At 37.2% G+C, this 21980-nt stretch overlaps 5 protein-coding genes across 5 annotated transcripts; 2 read left to right on the top strand and 3 right to left on the bottom strand.

Annotated features, from left to right (window-relative positions):
- Nucleotides 1-73: 73 nt before the first annotated feature.
- On the bottom strand, nucleotides 74-4290 carry LOC147288327 (Regulator of chromosome condensation (RCC1) family protein). Its single transcript, XM_086239623.1, has 11 exons — nucleotides 3975-4290; nucleotides 3733-3877; nucleotides 3493-3603; nucleotides 3330-3390; nucleotides 2973-3085; nucleotides 2494-2579; nucleotides 2100-2301; nucleotides 1407-1460; nucleotides 1209-1322; nucleotides 645-701; nucleotides 74-540 (listed from the first exon to the last, which is right to left on the bottom strand). The coding sequence occupies exons 1-11, from the start codon at nucleotides 4001-4003 to the stop codon at nucleotides 349-351; spliced, it is 1164 nt and encodes a 387-aa protein (XP_086095749.1). The 5' UTR covers nucleotides 4004-4290; the 3' UTR covers nucleotides 74-348.
- An 802-nt stretch (nucleotides 4291-5092) lies between these two features.
- Nucleotides 5093-8792, bottom strand: LOC147288326 (14-3-3-like protein A). Its single transcript, XM_086241613.1, has 5 exons — nucleotides 8639-8792; nucleotides 7207-7721; nucleotides 6993-7115; nucleotides 6007-6123; nucleotides 5093-5504 (listed from the first exon to the last, which is right to left on the bottom strand). Exons 2-5 carry the CDS (start codon nucleotides 7690-7692, stop codon nucleotides 5442-5444), a joined length of 789 nt encoding a protein of 262 aa, XP_086097739.1. The 5' UTR covers nucleotides 7693-7721; nucleotides 8639-8792; the 3' UTR covers nucleotides 5093-5441.
- Nucleotides 8793-10192: 1400 nt separating this feature from the next.
- On the top strand, nucleotides 10193-12071 carry LOC147288325 (Cytochrome c oxidase biogenesis protein Cmc1-like protein). The gene is made up of 3 exons (XM_086241227.1): nucleotides 10193-10354; nucleotides 10461-10608; nucleotides 11810-12071. Exons 1-3 carry the CDS (start codon nucleotides 10300-10302, stop codon nucleotides 11886-11888), a joined length of 282 nt encoding a protein of 93 aa, XP_086097353.1. The 5' UTR covers nucleotides 10193-10299; the 3' UTR covers nucleotides 11889-12071.
- A 375-nt stretch (nucleotides 12072-12446) lies between these two features.
- On the bottom strand, nucleotides 12447-17867 carry LOC147288324 (T-complex protein 1 subunit zeta 1). The gene is made up of 15 exons (XM_086241226.1): nucleotides 17550-17867; nucleotides 17407-17470; nucleotides 16911-17046; nucleotides 16026-16177; nucleotides 15818-15865; nucleotides 15570-15662; nucleotides 15273-15379; nucleotides 14895-15009; nucleotides 14716-14802; nucleotides 13781-13985; nucleotides 13537-13631; nucleotides 13297-13365; nucleotides 13095-13202; nucleotides 12869-12987; nucleotides 12447-12711 (listed from the first exon to the last, which is right to left on the bottom strand). Exons 1-15 carry the CDS (start codon nucleotides 17681-17683, stop codon nucleotides 12636-12638), a joined length of 1608 nt encoding a protein of 535 aa, XP_086097352.1. The 5' UTR covers nucleotides 17684-17867; the 3' UTR covers nucleotides 12447-12635.
- A 2680-nt stretch (nucleotides 17868-20547) lies between these two features.
- On the top strand, nucleotides 20548-21588 carry CXE17 (carboxyesterase 17). The gene has a single exon (XM_086242353.1). The coding sequence runs from the start codon at nucleotides 20548-20550 to the stop codon at nucleotides 21586-21588; it is 1041 nt and encodes a 346-aa protein (XP_086098479.1).
- Nucleotides 21589-21980: the final 392 nt, after the last annotated feature.

Here is a 21980-nt window from a genome sequence, read left to right as displayed (position 1 = left end):
AAGGAACTTGCATAAATGATAAATGTCCATTCTACATTTTGCTTGGCTGAGCATCCAAAGGCACACAAACAAATCACAGCTCCCAAAGAAAAGGGAAAGAAATGCAGGACCCAGGACCCAGATTTTATTAAACCAATCTCCATAAGCAAACAATGGCAACACAAGCATTTAAGATTGGAGAGATTGAAGAAATCTAATCACACTCACCTATAGATCTAGTTGAACTGTCCTTCCTCCTATTATATTGATGTGCTATTAGTTCATCTTAAGCAATACAGTTAGTTATACAGAACCAACATCAAATTATTCTTGTTACCAGACAAATTCTGTAATAGAAGTTCACTGTTTTCATTCCTCAGCTTTCCATTCTACTATAGCCAGAGTATGGCGTCCTCCGCAAGCAACAAGTTTGGCAATCCAATGCCCATTGGCTGCAGAGTCGGTGAGAGATGTCGGAGGGATGTTGATGGGAACCTCCATTGGTTGACCAGTTGTCACCTTCCTTCCATATCCAAGTCGTCCATGGTCACCTCGACCAAACTGCCAATATCAAGACAAGTTAATATTATTGAAACTGAAGTTCATTCAGAGCATTCAGTTATCCTTCAACAGTGATGCCACTGGCATTAGTAAAAATTTCTTACTGAGAACATGCGCCCATCACGTGTTAATGCAACCGAGTGAGTGCCTCCACATGACACCTACATCATAAATAAACACAATCCATCTCAAACTGTTGAAAAGAAATGAGAACATGGCAAGTGTGCAGGATTTTTTAAAGCATTCGAAGAAAGAAATACAATTAAAGCAATGCCATAACAAGAAAATTTTATACTTCGTTTCTAGACCATCACTAAAATTATGATTTTGCTGTTTGGTCGAATCATGAAGAAGCCTTGTGCACAAGGGTAAATCTCAGAATGTAGAGAGAGAGATTATAACTCTTAACCACTTGGATCTTAAAATTTCAATGATTATCCCATTCCACCAAGAGAAGAAGGTATAGTGTGACAAAAATGATAGTAAATTTGTTAAATAGGATACCAGGATATGTCTTCCCTAAACCCTGATATCTCACACTAACAATCAGTACGCGCCATATCTAGTCTATCTATATATACTCACCCAGGTCTCCCAAACACCCTGCAGTCCAAGTTGTCCAACTAAGCTATTTAGAGGAGTGGAGAGAAATAAACTATATATGATACCTGAACGATATCCTCCCCAGCTAAAAGATGAACCTTTTGGGGCACCATTTTACTGCTTTTATCATTATCGCCAAATCCAAGCCTCCCATGTTCCCCTCGTCCCCAACCATACACCTGCAATAAAATGACATAGGTAAAGAAATAAGGTCCTCTGATACACACTCTCTTGAGGGAGGGCGGGAGGGAGGGAGTAATCACCTCTCCATCATCTGTTAGTGCAGTAGAATGCCATCCTCCAGCAGCAATATCCACCTAGAGGTGCAGAAAGTTAAAAAAACATTAAAACAAATTATAAACATATGAATAACCATCTAGTTACAAACATTTAACCATGAGGCACAAATCCCAGACGATCACATCATTAGCTTCCTGGTTACACCAAAATAACAAAATCAGAGACAAGCAAGTCAAAATTAGCCAAAAAAGAATAGGATTAAAAAACCAAGGCTCCAATTTCTGCATGGACACGAGCAACATTGGCAATGCTTCAAGCCTCTCCAACCATTGAGGCACCATGGTACGTGGCAAATGAATCCCAAGGCTGTATCACTATCATTATAGATGCTCCCAAACATTATAGATGCTCCACCCCTGCCTTATGACTAAGCACATTTTTCATACCAATCCATCTCATGCGACTGGATCTGCTAATTCATAGTTGTAGAAATTTTTATACAAGGACAATATGGTCTACAAAGAGTCCAAAACAACTTCCTATGAGAACACAATTACAAAGAAATACAACTAGGTCTGGATAACAGTACACATCAGTAAAATAAATACTTTAAAAGGCACAAATTCAGATTAAATTGAGATACTCATGCATGGTGCTAAGCAGGAATGACTGACAGAAACGAAAGAAAATAGATAAAAAGACAATGTAATACATACCAAAGTAAGACCAGAAAGCCCTTGGACAGGAATAGGTTGTGACCTTGGCTGGGTATCCCCAGTTCCGAGTTGTCCATATTCGTTGTTACCCCATGCCCATAAAGTACCATCTTCTTGGAGAGCCAAATTATGAAATGCCCCTACTGCAATGAGCCTCACTGCATCAAGGCCTTGTACTCGCACAGGTGTTGAAATTTGTTTTCTGAAAATTAGAAGAAAGTTCACAGATGATTGTAGGATAAATAACATTACGACGAGTACTCAATTACAATCATGCAGGTAGTTATCAATACATGAGGAGTTAATATAGTGCAATCCAGCAGGTAGGCATTTCACTAATGCAGGAAAGATGCTTAAAAACAAATTGACAAAGTCAAGTCTAAGGGCACCATACATGTCTCCAGGAGGCCATGGTTGACCCCATGTCCATACTTCCCCTTCACGTGTAAGCACCACAGAGTGAGTACCTCCAGCAGCTACCTGTGACATTTAGATCACATCAAATACAACTCTATGAAAAGAGATGTCACCTGAGAATGACTTGCTGGGCACATCATATAAACTCCAAACCAGTAATAATGACCATGGAAACTAATACGAATTGCATGATAATAGGTACTATGCTGATAGTTTCCTTATTTACATCGGCATGAAATACTGGCTTCATCTGATTTTTCATTTCAAAGAGGAACTTGATATCCATTTCTGAAACTCAATGATCATGCTACAAGAGTATGGAGGGAGATTACAATGGGATGCCATAATCATTTATACTGGGAAAAGAATAATATTCTACTGAGAAACGAGGGCATACTGCATCCAACAATTTGTGTTGTGCAGTTCAATGTTCTGCACTTGGCATGAATAACTTACCTGGCGAACTACAAGTTTTGGCGCACAGCGATGAGGAATGATTATATCCCTTCTCAGAGGTCTACCAGTGTCGCGCTCAGGTTCTTCACCACACTGTCCATACTCATTTCCACCTGTACCAAAACAACTTTGTACCCTCAGACTGATCAAAAATAACTTCTGGGGTCTTGTTCAACACCCTCAAGACAGCCAAAAAAAAAATCTCTACTTGGCAGCAGAAGAAATAAAGGATTTACATTTTCGCTTCTATTGGATTCTAAATAATGAAAACAAGAAAACCCAATGTTATGAAAGAGCAAGTTATTCAAAATATTCACAATAAACAAAGAAAGAAGAAAAAGAAAAGATGATTAATACCCCAGGCATAAGCGCGGCCTTGATCATCAACAGCCAAACAATGCCACCCACCAATAGCAGCCTATATTCCAAACCTCCAATCAAATTCGATGAAAACTATACCAAAAGCTAACAATATTCCTATTTCCAAAGCCAAACATGGTTATGATGGTATTTGAATTACCTGAACAATTTTCCAATTGGCAGGATCTTTAACCTGGCTTGGAATGTTCTCAGTCTTGGTCTCTGGAGCGTGCCCCAAGGTTCCTCTTTGGTTCCAACCCCATGTAAACAACTAGTACCCAGTTCAAAAACAAACAAAAGATTCCCAATTTCACACAACCAAATACTTAAAACACTGAAGAGAGTGATAAAAAAACAAAATGGGAAGAATAAAGAAGCAGATAAAGGGAGGGGGACCCACCTTGCCATCTTCGCAAATGGCCAGTGAGTTTCGGCTACCAGCGACAACAGAGCGGACACTCTGGGACTCGAGGGCTTTGACAACGCACACCCTTTCTTTCTCCTCGTTGTTCCCGATTCCTAGTTGTCCATCTTCTCCCGAGCCCCTGTATAAGACAAATACAAGGAAACGTGTTTACTCTATTTGTGCGGCTAGCAAACCATTATAGCATAGTGAAAGAGAGAGAGAGGTAGAGCATAGACCAAGTGATAATGACACTGTCAGATGCCATGGGAGCTTGAAAGAGTGCTTGTATTGAAGCAGAGAAGTGTATAAAGGCAGCAGAGCACTGTGAGCGGAGAGCCGCGCACTGTGTTTATTTGTGTATATATGCTTTTTATATGCTGCTGCAATTTGGGCAGTGGAACCGGATTCCAAAATGCGTCAGTGGTCGACGTGGGCGAGGCGGCGAGCCTCCTTAAAACGACGCCGTTTTTCAGACGCGGAATTCAGGCCCCTGTTGGCGATGTTATTCTTAGAGCGATAACGAGGATCTAATAAGAGTTTAAAGATCAAAGTTACATATTATCAACTTTTAGATGACTTGAACAAGGTTAAAATGAGTGTGATGCAATCGTTCATAATTTCTTATGTTTTTATTTGTTATAAAGAGGAATTAAACCTAAAATCTGTTCTATACTCCATCCTACTTATGCTACTTGAGGACAGGTTCATGGACATGTTTAATTCATATCCAATGCAATGATTTAACTTCAAAACTTTAAGCTTATATCCTCATTAAATCGTTATGAATACACCAATGGACAATGTAATTTCATATTTCCATGCACCATCTATTAGATGGAAGGTGAAGTAATATAGGCATTCATTGTACTTCAACTCAGAGATCATGTTGAGGCAACACTACCCACATAAACTTTTGACTGATACACCATAGGCAAACGATCGCGTCTAACATTTGATGCTCAGAGAGATCGAATCAAATATTGTAGACCAAGAGATCAGTGAAACAGTGAAAAGATTGGTCCATTTACAAGGCAAAATTAAAATACTCTGCTCTACCAACAAGTGAAATGCTTACACATCTTGCACTACATAAATCATAAATGTGGGTATTATGCATTTATTTATTAGCCTGAATTTAAGTGTACATTACGTGGGGATCACGTTGATCACAAATGGATCAAAATACATGGGCAATTGAGATTCATATAGTCCCAACAATAATCAATTGTAAGGTGCATGATTGCCAGCTACAGTGGCACTGAGTAAATTGCAGGGAACCATGAAGGTCAGCCAACTTAGACAAAGCAAATAGGATTTAACGTTGACAGAGTCCTCTCGCACCAAACAAAACACATTCCAGTGAAAGACGAATAAAATACAAAGCAGCACGGCTACACAATGTTCAGATAAAAATAACACCAACATTGCAAATCAGAAGAAACATTGAAAACCACTAATTTTTTAACACTAAATCATATAGCACAGCACTCAAAGCACTGAACCAAATTCTTCTGACCAATTATAAAAGCAATTTTGCGATCTTTTGGAATACTCCAACCCTAAAGCTGGAATATTTCAACCTAAGCGCTGCCGCACTCAAGATCGTCAAGTTCATAGAGAAATTCTGCTACAACCCACATGGCATCTATTACAAAGGTCCAAAATAAAGGTACACAGTACACATTTCCTATGAACCAGACTCGTTACTGCTGTGCTTCGACTGATTCACGCTTTGATGCTTCCTTGATTTCATCGCCAGCATCATCCTACAATTCCAGATAAACAATTACATTTTTATTCCAGATAAAAAATAAAAATACTGATGGAGTAACTTGAGGAAAAGAAAGGTAATCAAACAGTCATGCATGAATACACAATCGAACAATTGGTTGCATCATGGACAGATGAGAATTCAGTATAGCGATGCATTCCAATCTTAAGCTTCCTTATTTGTTCACCCCTTTTTGGGTGAAACAAGAATCACCAATCCTAATCCAGTATTTTGCCTTGTCAAAAAAAGAAAAAAAAGAATCGGGTATTGATGGTTCCAAGAAAGTGAGCAGAAACCTTTAAGAAAAGGTGTTCCATCCATGATCATGTTAAAATAAGGTGAAAGAATCTCTGGATCTCAAATGGCATGAGCAAAACATGGGAATATTTCTTTAGAGTCTGGTCTAGTCCAAATTCAGAATTTACAAATACATACAAATGTATATATAGTAGTATAAATATACATGCATACATATGTGCAAACAGAGAGAGAGATACCGTGATATCAGAAGTCCACAGTGTCAGGTTGTCTCGGAGAAGTTGCATGATCAAAGTACTATCCTTGTATGATTCCTCACCCAGTGTATCAAGCTCGGAAATAGCCTCATCAAAAGCCTGAAAGATTGAAGTATGAACATTAAGATTACAAAACCATTAATGTAACGATAAAAATCACATTGCACAAGTTAATTTCAAAATTTTAGAAGACCATTAGCACAAATAAATTACAGTAATCCAGAAGGGAGACAATCATCATTTTATGAAATAAGTAATTAAAAAATGAAAATGGGCACATCCACTATTGTCCAAAGGATCCCAGGGAACTCCATTAATCATTACTCTAGAAGCGATAAACAGAACCAAATCTGACAGCCTGTATTCTGGAACGGAGAGAGGGAGAGGGCGGGGGGAAGAGATTCTAGTATGCAATTATACCAATTAATTAACCATCCAGCATGATCAAGAATCTAATATATGAAACTAAGAAATAGTGACTAGAAGGTAATTTTTAAAAATTGAACCCAAGAACTAATTACTAAGGAAAGAAGTCTCCAAAGAAAGCAAAAGAGTGAAGTGATTAGCGGACAAATATTCACCATTTCTCATGAGAAATAACCAGCCCAACGAAAAAGAATAACAAAAGTTCTTTCAAAACATATGGACCAACACTCTTAAAGTACAATTGCAACTGATTGTATTTAGAAAACCTTACTCATGAAGCAGGCAATTGCCTGCTGCACTAAAAACAAAACATGGCGACCTAAATTATTCATAGAAGGAACAATAAAAAGAAGGAAAATTAACATGGATATAGACCGGCATGCTAGTGAATGTCAAAGCACATTTAGAAACTAATCCCAACAACTTAATTTTCAAGTAATCAACAGCCACTGAAGAATTTAATCAAGCTATACTAATTAGAATGTAATAATCCACTGAATTACAGAAAATAAAAAAGCAAGTATACAGCATTTTGTATATACCTGTTTTGCCAGATTGCAAGCCCGATCTGGTGAGTTGAGGATTTCATAGTAGAACACAGAGAAGTTGAGAGCAAGTCCAAGCCTTATTGGGTGGGTTGGAGCCAGCTCAGCTAGAGCAATGTCCTGCTTCAAATAAAACAAAACAAGCTGAATGATCACTGCAAACACAAAACGATTAGAAAAATGAAGTAGCAGCATGGCCAGCTGAGCAAACCTGAGCAGACTTGTAAGCCAACAAGGTGCTCTCAGCTGCTTCCTTTCTCTCAGCTCCAGTCTTAAATTCAGCTAGGTACCTGTGGTAATCACCCTTCATCTTGAGATAGAACACCTTAGACTCGGCTGATGAAGCCGATGGAATGAGGTGCGACTCAAGAAGGTTCAAGATCCCATCACAGATCTTGCTCAGCTCAGTCTCAATCTTACCCCTGTACTCCTTGATAATTGCAACATGATCCTCGTTACCCCTGCTCTCCTCCTTCTGCTCAATGGAAGAGATGATCCTCCATGAAGCCCTCCTAGCCCCAATCACATTCTTATAGGCCACAGAGAGGAGATTTCTTTCCTCCACAGTTAGCTCCTCAACATCAACAGTCTTTGCAACTTTCTCCATAAACTCAACCATTTCCTCATAGCGCTCAGCCTGTTCGGCCAACTTGGCCATGTACACATTCTCCTCACGTGAAGAATCAGTTGGCGACATCTTTGCTATGTAAAGGTAATTCTAAAAACCTGGAATTAATTCATATATTATCAAATGAAGGCATGATCCATATATACAAATACATACATCACACACGTAGAGCCAGCCATCATACGGTAAATCATACCAATTACATACAAAACTACCAATCAAGAGAGTATCAGAAAATAAAACAGTAGGTCAGATCTGTTGAAGCAAACTCAGAGCATATTACAATTATGTGAAAATATTTTAATTCATTAAAACCGGGAGTACAATTCAAAATGTTGACTTCATTCCTTTAATGAATTCCTCAGCGTCCAAACAGATCAGGATCCTGATCCTATTAGCTAAAAAGCATATTAAAGTAATCATTCCACTCCCACTCTCAACTTGGCCAAATAGTAATTTCCCAGCTTTAATTTATTTTTAGTGAAACCTCAAAAATCCACATCCTTTTCCCCCTTTCAAAAATACATTTTTCTTGAATGATTTAAGAACCCTTTCCCAGCAACTTCATTCCTTTACCTAAATTTTCTCAGCAACCAAACAGATCAGGATCCTGATTCTCTTAGCAAGCAATAATCTCACTTTCAACTTGACCAACTAGTAATTCCAAGCTTTATTTAGTGAAGTCGGAAAAATCCTCCTCTTTCAAAAAACACATTTTTCTTGAAAGATTAAAAACACTTTCCCAGCAACCAAACAAGCCGTGAATGAAAATCTTATCAATCCCATGGTCAAATCAAATATCATATGCTTAAATCGGATCAGATCAAACCAAAAACGCATAAATCCCCAAATAAAATAAAGTAAAAAACAAACAAATCGTAACCCTAGATCTCAGACAAACAAGAAATAAAACACACAGTAAATCAACAAGAGAAAAAAAAAAAAACCTAGAATACAAATCAGTACATCAAACCCTAACCTAACCCTAGCCCTTAGAGAAGTATAGCGTCCGTACCTCTCTGGTCCACAACGAAGAAGAAGATCTAAGCTCGTAAAATGGAAAATGGGAAACGGGGTGTGGGCTTAAAAATGTTCGACACGAGGAGTGGACGACAGGCAGGTCCAATGAGAAGGGGACACGTGGTGGGTGACGGAGATTCCGTGGAGTTTATTTTGGAGTGACCACGCTGGCGTTGACCGTCAACGCAATCTCTCTCTCTCTCTTTCTTCACCTTGTTTGAGTGATTGTCGTTTATATGATTGCTTCCTTTGCTTTGTGGGGGACGGACGGACGGACGGACGGACGGACGGACTTGACGGGTTTCCTAAATCTACAAATTTTAAGGCTTGGCGACAAGAATCACGCTACCGCGTTGTGGGTGTTACCAAACGACACTGCCCTGTGCTCACGACGTTTTTTCAGATTAGTCAAACGTTCAATAATTGACATTTGGTGAACAACAAGCTTCATGCTTTATTGTGGGTTGAAAGACTTATGTGGAGGTTTAATGCTTGTTCAAATATACATTTTTCAGAATTTTTCTTCCTCCATTTTTTGGACCTTTTAAAAATAGATATTAGTTTTGGAGCAAGAGGGAAGTCATCCATCAATGCCATCATTGTCAATTACCACATTGGCTCCTACTTCCAACTTAGTGGTGCAAGTTAGATTAGAAAATCCGATTTTGATTCAAAAATTTTTAATTTTAACATACCCGAATCAAATTCAAAATTTGAAATGCTGAAATTTGAATTCCAATATAAAAAAAATTCTAAAGACACATATGATAATTATGATTTATTTAGAAATATTTATTTATTTATTAATCAACTAACATTTATAAATTTTGAACTCATGACCTACTCCGACAAAGCAAAAACTTAGTATTATTTATTAGACTAAATGATCAGTAGCAAAATTATTTCAAATTTATATTCATATTTATATATTGAATAATTTAGTTGGTCTTTTACTGATTTGTATTTGTACATCGATTGAATTGAGGTTGTACTTTAACTATTTTGCGTTTGCATCTCGATGAAAATATATTTGTACCTTTACTAACTTGTCATGTATCTTGACTGAATTAGGTTTGTAACATGGCTAAATTTAGCTATTTTAGCTATTGGAACATTGATTGAATTGCGTTTGTACCTTAACTATTTTACATTCCTACTTTGACTAATTGTGTTTGCACCTTAACTAAATTGGATTTGCACATTGACTAAATTGCGTTTGTAACTTGATTAACTAGGTTTGTACATTAACTATATTGTATTTATACCTTAACTATATTGCGTTTGTATCTTGACCATATTGCATTTGTACCTTGACTACAAATTGACTAAGCTTTTTTCTTTTTCTTTTTTGTTGGCTATGGTAAAAAAAAAAAAAAATGGATTGGGCCAAATTCAGTGCGGATTTGAACGTCTTTGACATGATTCATAGACTTGATCCATCAAAACCTACAAGTGGATTAAGGCCTATATGCCCGGCTGAAGCAAGCCCACAGGAGCCCTAGCATTCAGACCAGGATACTACTCTCACCTGCCGGTGACCAATCAGCTAATTTCATTACTGCGAATCAGTCTATAACTTTGCACAATGCTCAGAGTCTGCAACAAAGTCCGTCCTCTTCAGTAGCTAAGAGACCCGAGACTGACACAGATTATTTGATGGGATACATACAAGAAGCACGTGAGAATCACGTGAAGAAGAAGGTAGAAGAAGGTATATATTCAAAGCTCAAAGTCTAGGGCTCAACAACCACTCCTTTTCTTTTTTTCTGGTTCAATTTCAAAATGTATAATTTGGGTTGTGAATTGCTGTTACACAGCATTGCGAAGCAAAATGAAGCACAAGGCGCTACAGGAGTGCAAGGATTACGCGTCCAAATATGCGGAATGCTCTTATGGGAGAACCATATCTGTTGTTTGGCAATGTCGCCGACAAGCTAAAGAATTGAACAATTGCCTTCATCAATTGTAAGCCCAATTCGTCTATTTTTGACTGATCATTCATTATTCACAAAAAAAAGAAAATTGAACAGGGTCTTATAAATTTTTCATAGTTAATGTTTGATGTGGGAATGCTCTTGCCAGCATTATAATGGCCTCTTTAAAATAGGTTTATAGAATTTTGATTTGCTTTAGAGAATAGTAGACTTGCAAAAATTGTTCTGATATTATAATGATTTGTTGTGAGACTACTACTGGTTTTGTTGTATCTCAAGAAATTCGTTGGCTCTCAATCTGTTGTGTATTAGGAAGTCTTGACCTGCCATTTATAAATGGACCAAGTGTATCATATAAGTAATTGTTGATGCAGCGCCTCATAGTTTACATAAGTGGGAAACAGTTGAGGTGTTAGAGTGGTATTTAGATCATGAGATATGGCAGGATGTTGCCAGTGCTTGAGTTCATCAAGGCATTATCTGTTTTATCGCTGAGTTTTGCGATTTGGATAAATATGGTGGCAACTTTTAATGCTCATTTCTTAAAGTAGGCTTTTGGGTTGTTTGCAGTTAGTTTTCCTAGTGTTTACACTTTACAGAGACGAATATGTAAAATGCGTCATAATTTTGGAAGCCTTGTGAGAATAGCTATGCACAATGTTTCCATGATTTGTTTACTTTTCTAGTTCAGTGTCACCTGGCTATCAGAAGCATGGTAATTTTGTAAAATTCATGATTTATGGTAACAGGAGCATCGCATGGCTCGTCAAGGACAACTTCTTATGCAATCTGTATCAACCTAGGTTTTAAATTTTGGTTTTTGGCATTGAATTGTAGTTAGAGAGGAAGGTATTCTAATTATGAAACAGAAAAAGTAGCCCATCTTTTATTGCATTTGCTTGAGAGCATTAAGAGAGAAGAGAAAGTTTCTCCTCAGTGAGCTGAATGGTAGTGCTACGGCTTATCCTTAGTTTAACGCTTAGGGAATGGTGACGGAGGGATGTGAGCATGTTTTATTTATAACTACCTAGTGCTTAGCCAACATATAGAATAGTCTCTGAGTAAGAGAAAGATTCTTTAAAAGGGAGTTGAGTTTACTAATATCTACATGTGCTAATACAAGTCGCATCACTTTGAAACTCATCATGGCTTAATTCTATAGTAAATGTGAGATACTAGTTTTCTCTACGATTAGGAATGTAAGTATCTTGACAATATTTTGTTTTTTGCAGCACTAACGATGATGTCTTGGAGGAAATGAAGAGAGAATACATGCTTCAACAAGTTGGGAAGGGATCTGCAAAAGTTTAAGTTCATGCTATATGAACAGAGATGGAGCATTTAATGTAGAATTTATTTTAGGGTTATCTCACATTCCAGCAACAATTTCACAATTTCTTAAATTGTATTATTTTGATTTCTGTTGTGGTGGAGTTGATGGACAGAGGCGGTGAGTGAAACATTTTCTAATGAATTTTTTTTTTTTTAAAGTTTTCATATGGATCATGTAGTATATTCTTGATTAAAATTTATAGTGTCAATGTGTCATACATAAATCATTCCCATCTTGGAGAAATTATGTACCATTTAGAGGATGGAAAACCAGGCCGGCCCTATCAATTGAATTCATGTCAAAATATGTAAGAGCAAAATTTTGTCTTTATGTCATGTTTTAGAATATGATTCTCTGATACAAATTATACAATGCTATTTTCCTCTGTCCTGACCTCGGTTCTTTAATGATGGCTATATTTTACTGTATATTAACCTAGAGAGTAATAAAAATTTAAAAATTCTTCCAGCAGCCAGCAGGTTGAACTGTTTCAACCGGAAAACTGGGAAATTGAGAACAAAAAATTTCAAACGAACTAGATGCTATATCACACATTCCTCATTCATAATTAAAATTCCACAGTAGATGCAAATTCAGATTCCCTCTTACACTCCTCAACAACACAACTTCCCCCAGTCAGTTACATTAAGATAGTTTCAACCAATTCATTGCACTGAAAACAAAAAGGGAAACTTCAGACGGCCAAAAACTCATGTAGGCTGAAGCTAACTTGGCTTCCGCATGTTACGGCCAGCACGAATTACTTCATCCACCAACAGCAATTGGGATGCAATCACAGGCCTGCATAGAGTAGCCCAAACATCAGTGAGTTACATAAACAAGAAAAAAATAAACAAAAAAAGGCACATAAATGAAGATTAATGGCCTTCCTAGTTTTAAACGAGAATTTTTAAAAATCTTGCTGGGTGATGAGAAATGAATTCCCACGTGACAGTACCCTGAATTTATAATCTGCCGCTTCACAGAGTAGTTGTCAAAGATACCCTCCATTTGTGGGTCAACGGTTTCTCCAGTGTGCTGATTTAGTCCCACAATGTTTCCCCGATCATGCTCTCCCTGAACAAACATCCGCGTGGCAAAACAAAGCTCGGATGTGATTCTTTTTCAATCACTTGAAGAAATATAATTACGTGAAAAAACAGAGGAAGTTTCATAGAAGTTACCGTTAGAGCAATTATCATATCTTGTGTGTCTAGGCCTGCGTTCTCAGCAAGTGTCTTGGGCACCACGAGCAGAGCATCGGCAAAAGCTTCGACGCCAAGTTGAGCTCTCTGTTCCAAGTTTGCAACATCAAAAAGATAAAGGCATAGAAAGAGGCACATAAAAGTATTCCCTACAAGGAAATTAAGGGAAGTATTCCATTACCCCTTGAACAGTTTTCTTTACTTCATTTAGTAGATATTGTCTGGCTGCAACTTCAAAAGCTCCAGCACCCTGAGTCACAAATGAAAAACATACACAAATCACAATCTGATATATACACCGGAAGCCACAATTTGTGCCCAAAGCATACAACCATGGGGAGGACTACAATTTAAAACAAAATAGAAAAAAAAAATTATGATTGCAAGATTGCAAAGAAATATCTAGTTGAGCAAAACTTACTAAGATAACAGCTTCATCTTCAATTGTATTTTTAACTGCCCTCAGGCCATCACGAACAGCATCCTTAATCTGGGCAATGGTATGGTCATTAGGCCCTGCAACAATAAAAGTGACAATAAAGATTACATCACCACAGGACTTACCAATGGCAACAGAATGGTACCAGATAAATAATTGACTAGTGGATAACAAACAAGAATTATATAAAGATTTTGCAAGCTAGGTAAAGCTATGAACAGAGTACCTTTGATTAAGATTGTGCAAGAATGAGGGTTTTTCACATTTTCGATGAATGTATACTTCTCTTCACCAAGAACATGCTCGTATACAAGTCCAGCCCAACCAAGGCAATCAGGAGTTAAATCATCTACAGAGTTTACAGCCTCCCCTCCACAAGCCAAAACCAAACGTTCCATATTTCTCCTCTTTGCTCTTCTCAGAGCAATAATCTACAAAACCATGGGATCAGAAGAATACAATGCAAGAGAAAAATAAAATAAAATTGAAGCAAATCATAGCAAGGTCACAACAAAACACCAATAAAATAGCTATGCTGTCTATGTGATCCTCTTGCTACTACAACAATGTTTTGTTTGACGAGACTAGACTTTCTGAAAACATTATCCTGATAGGGTATTCCTGAGCATTTAAGTGATTCCACAAAACAATCCCAAGAAAAAAAAAAAAAAAAAAGTAGAGTTACACCACCATTAACAAATTTAAAGGATGCCAGTTTTCATCATGTCACTTATTGTGAAGATTAAGATTCATATTGACATGCTTGTAAAATAAAATTCTTATAATATCTGATGGTCTATCAAAAGCATGAAATCATAATTTAAGAGCAATAATGCCAAGTCTCTTATACTCACAAGTGCACAAAATTTACAAAAGCAATAGAGAATAATGGAGCTGATTGTAACATGATCACCACAAGTGCATATTATTAAAGACAAAAGATGTAAAACCATTAAGTTGCACACTTTTCCAGCATATTAATTTGCTATAGGTATTTCCAGAATATAGTTTTGGAGGGGTCTCCAGATCTTTACCAAGTGATATATTGTTTAGTCTTTCATGAATTCATACACATTTTGACCAGAGGTACTGTGGATAATATATATATATATATTGGAAAATAATTAGGAAAAAAATCAACAATATTGATCCATGACTTACCCCTGCCCTTGCGAGAAGGTCCAGAGATGGGGGATCAATTCCTTTCTGATTGATAATGACAAAATTATTATCATTACCAGAGCAAACCTGCGAATTACCAAGTATAGGAATTTTCAGACTCCATAATGTAGAAATACTAGTGTACTACATCAATATCATGCATAAGTGTGAAAATCTACCGTATTTTTCAGCTCAATGATTTTACTAACTCTTTCGTCAACCTGACGCCTTTCAGCTGCAACCATTGCTTCTCTCTGCTCCGCATTTGAATAGAAAAAGCCTGAATTTACTTCACTGAGGAAAACCATCAAATTCATAATGATCAGAAATTATAAGAACAGAGGATGCTAACTGTTCAAAACACTGCTATCTCAATTATAATCTTTATGAATAAAAAGTGAGTGCCATATAGCAAGCAAAATCCAAAAGAAAATACTTCCAACGCAATTGCCTTTGCTGAAAGAAAGAAAGAGCTCCATATCTAACACCACTTCCACCATTATAAAGACATTTGGATGTAAAGTTATAAACATAGTTACATAAAGATGTTCTTTTACCTTTTCTCATACTCCAAAGATACATTGCATGTCAAGATGTAACAATTCTCTGCTCGCCGCTTCATATCAGGATGCCTAGAACCATGATCAAGGACAAGACCCTCAATCTAGAATAGGACATAAATGAACTGAGAACCCGCAGGAGAACAGTTACTTCTATTCTATAAATAAATCCACTATTAAGCTTGCACTATGCAACCAAAACAGTTGAGAAATTACTAGGCAGCATTATCATTATTCATCAAAAAATAAGGAGTATCTGAAAGGTAGAGCAGAAAATATAAGATATTAACATACCAAACGTGTGTCTACATCAAATTTATGGCGCATGTGCATAATCTCCACCATAAATAGATCAGCGGCTTCCTCAGGCTTGCGAATGCAAAGAACCTGTCATTTATGAAACCATAGTTTGTCACACATCAAGATGCAAGAAGTCCACAACAAATTCTAGATTCCATAAGCCACTGAACAAGTTGAAAATCATAAGCAAAAGTGAAATAAGCAATATTTCAAGCACTCTTACAAAAACCACAGACACTCACCGCATTAACAACTATGTCAGTCAATTGATCTGCTAAGGCTTCATATAACTGCACGAGCAAACATATCAGAGTCAAATGATACAACATTTAAAATAAATTCATTTATTTTCAGAGCAGGATGAAAACCTAGGAGCAAACCCCCACTCTTCCCTAAACCCTTTCCACACAAAGAATTAAAATAAAATAAATAAAAAGGAATACAAGATACCTTCGTTCGCACAGTTGTCCTTGCTACCATCCTTAGAATCTCTTTGTCGGGTTCATTGCCCATCACCACAGGAGTTTTAAATTTCTCAAGAAATTGAAGCGTTGCCCTTTTGGCAATCTCAAAACCATCAACCAGGACACGTGGGTGCATCCCTGGAAGAAACATAAACTCATTATCGAGGGCACACCAAAAAAAAAAAACAAGATATCAACATGTTTCCAGCTTTTCTTTGCCACAAAAACCTCGCCAGCCCAACAAGTGTCTGCTTTCTCATATTATAACCAAGACTGAAACAGCTGCTTGATTTCCAGATCTTAAAAACAATAAAACTGGTTATACAACCAAGCAGACCCTCATTTCCCACTTGAGCTAGAAAAAATCTAACTGAATTGATAGCATCTGATATAAATAAAAGATGCCTCAAATTTTAAAATAGAAGCTCATCCCATAGGAGGTTGAGAATTCAATTAGATTTAGATATGCCATTTAAACAAAAGTGCAACTTCGTTATTAATAAAATTTAATCAAGGAATTCCGATTATCACCATTCATAGGCCAAGAATAACCTTTACTCTTTTACTATATTTTCAACAATATGAAAGGTCATGATTCCCATATAAAAGCTCCAAAAGAACAGGCAGGCGCTACATGAAAATCAACAATAGCACTTACATTCAGGTGTGGCACCATTTCATAGATGCACAGTATTTAATGCATGAAGAAAAAGGAAGAAATTAAATAATTGGATGAAATAGAGGAATTTTGCAGAACCACAAGGTGCAAAGCTCTAAAAGTAACCATACAGAAGTTGATCCTTATATGGAACCAGAGATCAAATCGTTCTATCATCAGTTAAAAGGTGACTGCAAGTCTGTGACAACCAACCTTCATCAATGTATCGTTCTGATTGTTTCATAAGCTCGCCGATGAACAGGACAGTAGACGTGGTGCCATCTCCACTTATGTCATCTTGAGCAACAGCTGTCCTCGCAATCATAATCGCTGTTGGGTTTTGAATTTGCTGCAACAATTTGAAGGAAACACCATTTAACATACCATAATAAGGACAAGCAAGGCATATGCAGGAACATGATGGAAAAACATATTTACTAGCCAAATCCATACAAACATTTGGAGGAAACCCTAAACCACACTTGAATACACCTCCGGGTTCTTACATTTGGAAGAATTCAAGTCATTAACAAAAGCAAATCCATTAACAGAGCCTCAGTTAGTGAATACTGCTTCATTTCGTACTTTGATCCAATGCAGAAATTCTTAAACCCTAATTTGATACACTATACAACTGATAGCTCAAAAACACCTTCTGGAAAAGCGATTATACCAACCGGAGATCTAGGGTTTAGAGAAAGAACCGTACCATTTCTTTGAGGAGAGTGTTGCCATCTTTAGTGAGCTTGATGTCTCCGGCTCCACCAACAAGCCTGGAGCACAAAAACAAAAAAGTGAGAAAAAAAAAAGAAAATTAAAAAAAAAAACAAGAAATAGTTTCATTTTTCGTACATTTTGATGGTGCCCTTGGGACCAAGGTTGGTTTTGAGGACATCCTGCAAACCCTTGGCTGCGTTGATGTTCATGTGCAGAGCCGCCGATTTGTTCAGCACCTCCGCATTGGGATTCAGCACTCGCAACGACATCGTTTTCTGCTTCTTCTTCTTCTGCTCGAGCGAAGTGGCTGAGTGAGTGAGAGTGAGAGGTTTTGAAGCTGTTGTGTTCGCAAACAAGTAGAAGAAGAGCTAGAAACCTGTATGTTTATGAATCGCGGAGAGTGGGTTTTAGGTCTTTCTGGAGCTTTGGTTATTTGGTTTGCCCTTTGCGCCGTTTTGTTTTTTTGTAATTTTTTTTTTTGGTATACCAATGCGATTAGGGTCATCAGCAAGCCGGGCCGGTCTAAAGCTTGATATAATGGGCCAAAATATATGGGCCACGAGTCTATGAATGGAAACCGTTAAAATCGAGCCCAAATTTTTATTTTTTTTAATTTGACCCATAAATTTATAATGGGCCAAAAAATTTGGTAAGAAATTATGATCAATATCCAGCCCTTCCATTCTATGCTTGCATAGTGGAAACTGTGGAATGGTCTTTTTTTTTTGGCCAAGTGGAATGGTCAAAAAGGAGGAGAAGAGAGAAGAATATTTTAAAGAAAAAGATGGCATGACAACCCTATTTGCACATCAGTGGACCGGATTAAAAGATTTGTTTCTGTATTGAGATTTGAGGATGAAATAGAATCTACTACTTTTTCTAATTATTGGAAAGGATCTAACCTTTAACCTATTTTAATTCTTTTTTTTTCTCACCATGTACAATACGGTGGCATAAGGATAAATGAAGGAAGCAACCGCTTTAGGCCCCTAAATTTTATAAATACCTTATATACTCATATACTATGTTACTATATTAATATGCATAAAGAGTTGAGGAACTCATTTTGATAGTTCGCCTCAAGTTCCCAAATTTTTAGTAATGTGTAGAATCTACAACTTTAACAATCATGCATGGGACTTGTAAACAATAGTGAGGAGAATATGACTAGTCTAAGATCTTTGTGGATGGATTTCCTGAGGTATCTTGATTCATGTCGACTAATCGAGTGCAGTGCATTGGAAGATACTCAGGTTTTAATAAATCTATCAAGGTCAGATTTGTGGTATAAAATCTTCAAGTATAAACCATCTTAATTAATCATGAATCTCTAAGACAAGGTTGATCATCTATTTTACTTTGAAATTACGTAAAGAATTTTTAGATTTCTGGCCTTAGAAAATTTTCTTATCAGGTACCGAATTTGTCATTGTAGTACTAAAAAGTAGATATCTGCAGATATATCATATCAATTTTGGAAAGTAAGGCATCTTTTTGAAAAGTAATTTATGGACAGCTTTTGAATTTTCTAGCTACTGTGTTTTTAGCTGATTATGTTCACTTTTCAATTTTCGTAGCATCATGAACATTATATATGATGGTCTAAATGTCTAGTAGAATGTGATTATGTGAAGTTCCCTTTCAACTTGCTGATAATGGAATGTGGAGAAGACTGGTAGTAAAATGTCGGCAGGAAAAGTTTTTTTGCAGTACTGAAAAGTCTCAAAACCTTTCATTGAAGAATATTAATGTACGTGCATGCATTAAAAATATATATATGGACGGAAGGCAAATATTCCAAGGCATGCAAGTACATGTACAAAATAAAGAACAAAATCTCATTTCAATAAGAATTTACTTTCACATGGTTGATATATATATATTCCATCCATGTTTGTGTGTTCTCTTGGTCCTTTTTTGGACAACTTGTGGACAGGGATAATGTTCTGGTTTTTGGCTGCAGACAATATGGTCAATCAAAGTTCAAATATTCCTCAATTTCATAGCTTGAGAGATTTATGGAAATAATTAAAATAACCCATAATGCTTATTAGGGTAGTGACAGAAGAATTTTCTCTCAGTCCTTCAGTGATTAATTGCATGTAGTTTCAGAGAAACTCAGTTTTAGTATTGGATTAGTCATTAGTCAGCAGAGATTTGTTGTTGTTGTTGCTGATAAGCCCAGTAGAGAAATTGAGCAGATAAAGAGGATGGAATAAGTTGAGCATGAAGAGTCAAAAAGCAACAGAGTAAGATAATAAGATATTTGAAGAATAAAGTTGACTGACCATTTGCATGTGTTCAGAATTTTAAGAATGTTCATCCCAATTAAAATCAATAAAGTACTCAAACCTCTAGGGCAAGCCATTAGTAAACCATACCAGAGACTTCCAGAAAAGGTTAGGTTATAACACTCTGCATGTCCATGCCCTTAAATTTCACATGACTTGCTCTGGCTATGCATTAGTACTTTTAGATTTCAGGTGCCTAATTTATTGACTTTGTGGATTGTGAGTGGCAGATATAAGATATTGCTAGCTTCAGTTTTTAGGTAAAGTTCTATGAAAAATAAATTTAGTGAGGGAAATGATAATGCTTCAATCTAATCAGCAAAAGGGAAAATGCCAACAGAATATTTGGAAAGTAGCATTGCTAAACCAGCAGCATTGCTAAACCAGCAGCATGCAGCCTGATGATAACTGATAAGCATCATCTGTTGACCCCCATTTCATTACTTCTCACTGCTTGACATTTTTAATCTTGAGAGTCGACTCTGGATGATGATTTAGACAAGTTGCCTGAATTGTTCTCGCTAGCTATGTGATAAAGCCAATCCAATTAAGCCGCTCTAATACTACAAGTTGCGTGTCCACACCCAAGACCAGAGTTTGAACCTCCTCTTTCCATTTGGCATCCTATGAACGTAAACCGCGTGACAGCATATGCTAAGTTCATAGTCCACTTGTCATATAAAGATAGAAAGGGAAGCCTCCTTTCACAATGTGCTAGGACCTTTCTCTCCGGCCTAATGCTCTCATTTCCTATATAAATAGCTTTCAAGGTATGCAATCACATTCACATCCACACCACCAAGGCCACAAGTGACAAGACCACATACTATTCCATACATTGCATGAGATTTAATAGAATGGCAGCCATTTCCCTTGATCCAAGACTCAATCTCCAAGCAGTTAAGAACTCTCCTCACCAACATGGAGTTGTTCATGAAGAAGTTGAAGGCCTTATCAGAGTTCACAAAGATGGATACATTGAAAGGCCTCCAATTATCCCCAGTGTCCCAAGCACTCTAGCATTGCCACGTGGTATCACAGCCCGTGACGTTGTCATTGACAAATTTACCCATCTATGGGCACGTATTTACGTTCCATGCCACCCCGGAACCCTCCCTCTGCTTGTTTACTTCCATGGTGGTGGATTCTGTGTTGGCTCTGCCGCTTGGAGCTGTTACCATGAGTTCCTCTCCAACCTTGCTTCCAAAGCAGGCTGTGTCATCATCTCTGTGAATTACCGTTTAGCCCCTGAGAGCCGTCTCCCTGCTGCTTACGATGACGGGGTCAACACTGTGATGTGGGTGAAGCAACAAGCCCTGAGCGAGTGTACTGAGCAAAAATGGTGGTCAACAAAGTGCAACCTGTCAAGCTTGTTCCTAGTTGGTGACAGTGCAGGGGCTAACATAGCCTACAATGTCACCACACGCTTAGGTTCCAGTGGACCCTCAATTCTAAACCCACTGCGTCTCAAGGGCACCATCTTGATGCAACCTTTCTTTGGAGGAGAGGCTCGAACTGGGTCGGAGAAATATGCAACTCAGCCACCAAACTCTGCACTGACTCTCTCAAACTCTGATGTGTATTGGCGGTTGGCTCTGCCATTTGGGGCCAACAAGGACCATCCATGGTGCAACCCTCTGGCAAATGGCGTGGCCAAGTTGAGGGACTTGAGACTCCCAACCATAATGGTGTGCGTATCAGAATTGGATATATTGAAGGATAGGAATCTGGAGTTCTGCAATGGATTGACTAGCATGGGGAAAATGGTGGAAACAGTAATGTACAAAGGGGTTGGACATGCATTCCAAGTTCTGCATAACTCTCAGCTCTCTCATACGAGGACTCAAGAATTAATATCTCATATCAAGGCCTTCATCAACTAATGACTAGTGGATTTTTTTTTATTCTTAGTTTGATATATTAGGTATATGTGCATATAATAAAAAAGTCTGTCACTATAGCATTAGAGTTAATGTAAATAGTGATGAGGATTAGAATATATAGGTGCAGAGTTGGTTTTATTTCGATGTAACCAACCAAAAAAATTATGTTAATTACCTTGTTATGTATAATAATATATATATTTTTCTTTTGATGATAATCTTTATAAAGATATGTATTATCAGATTATAAGTTATTCCCGTTTGACATTCATGTTACCATGTCATATTTGGTAGTATTTATTTACATAATAAAAAAGTTTCGAATTCGAATTTCTTAAATAAAAAAATATGAGTCAACTTCATAATGACATGACAATGTTGAAAGAGAAAAA

The sequence above is a fragment of the Dryas octopetala genome, chromosome 4 (assembly GCF_963921425.1).
Source record: "Dryas octopetala chromosome 4, drDryOcto1.1, whole genome shotgun sequence".
Lineage (NCBI taxonomy): Eukaryota > Viridiplantae > Streptophyta > Magnoliopsida > Rosales > Rosaceae > Dryas > Dryas octopetala.
Note: the sequence above shows the minus strand (reverse complement) of the source record. Positions and strands in the feature narration are given on the sequence as shown.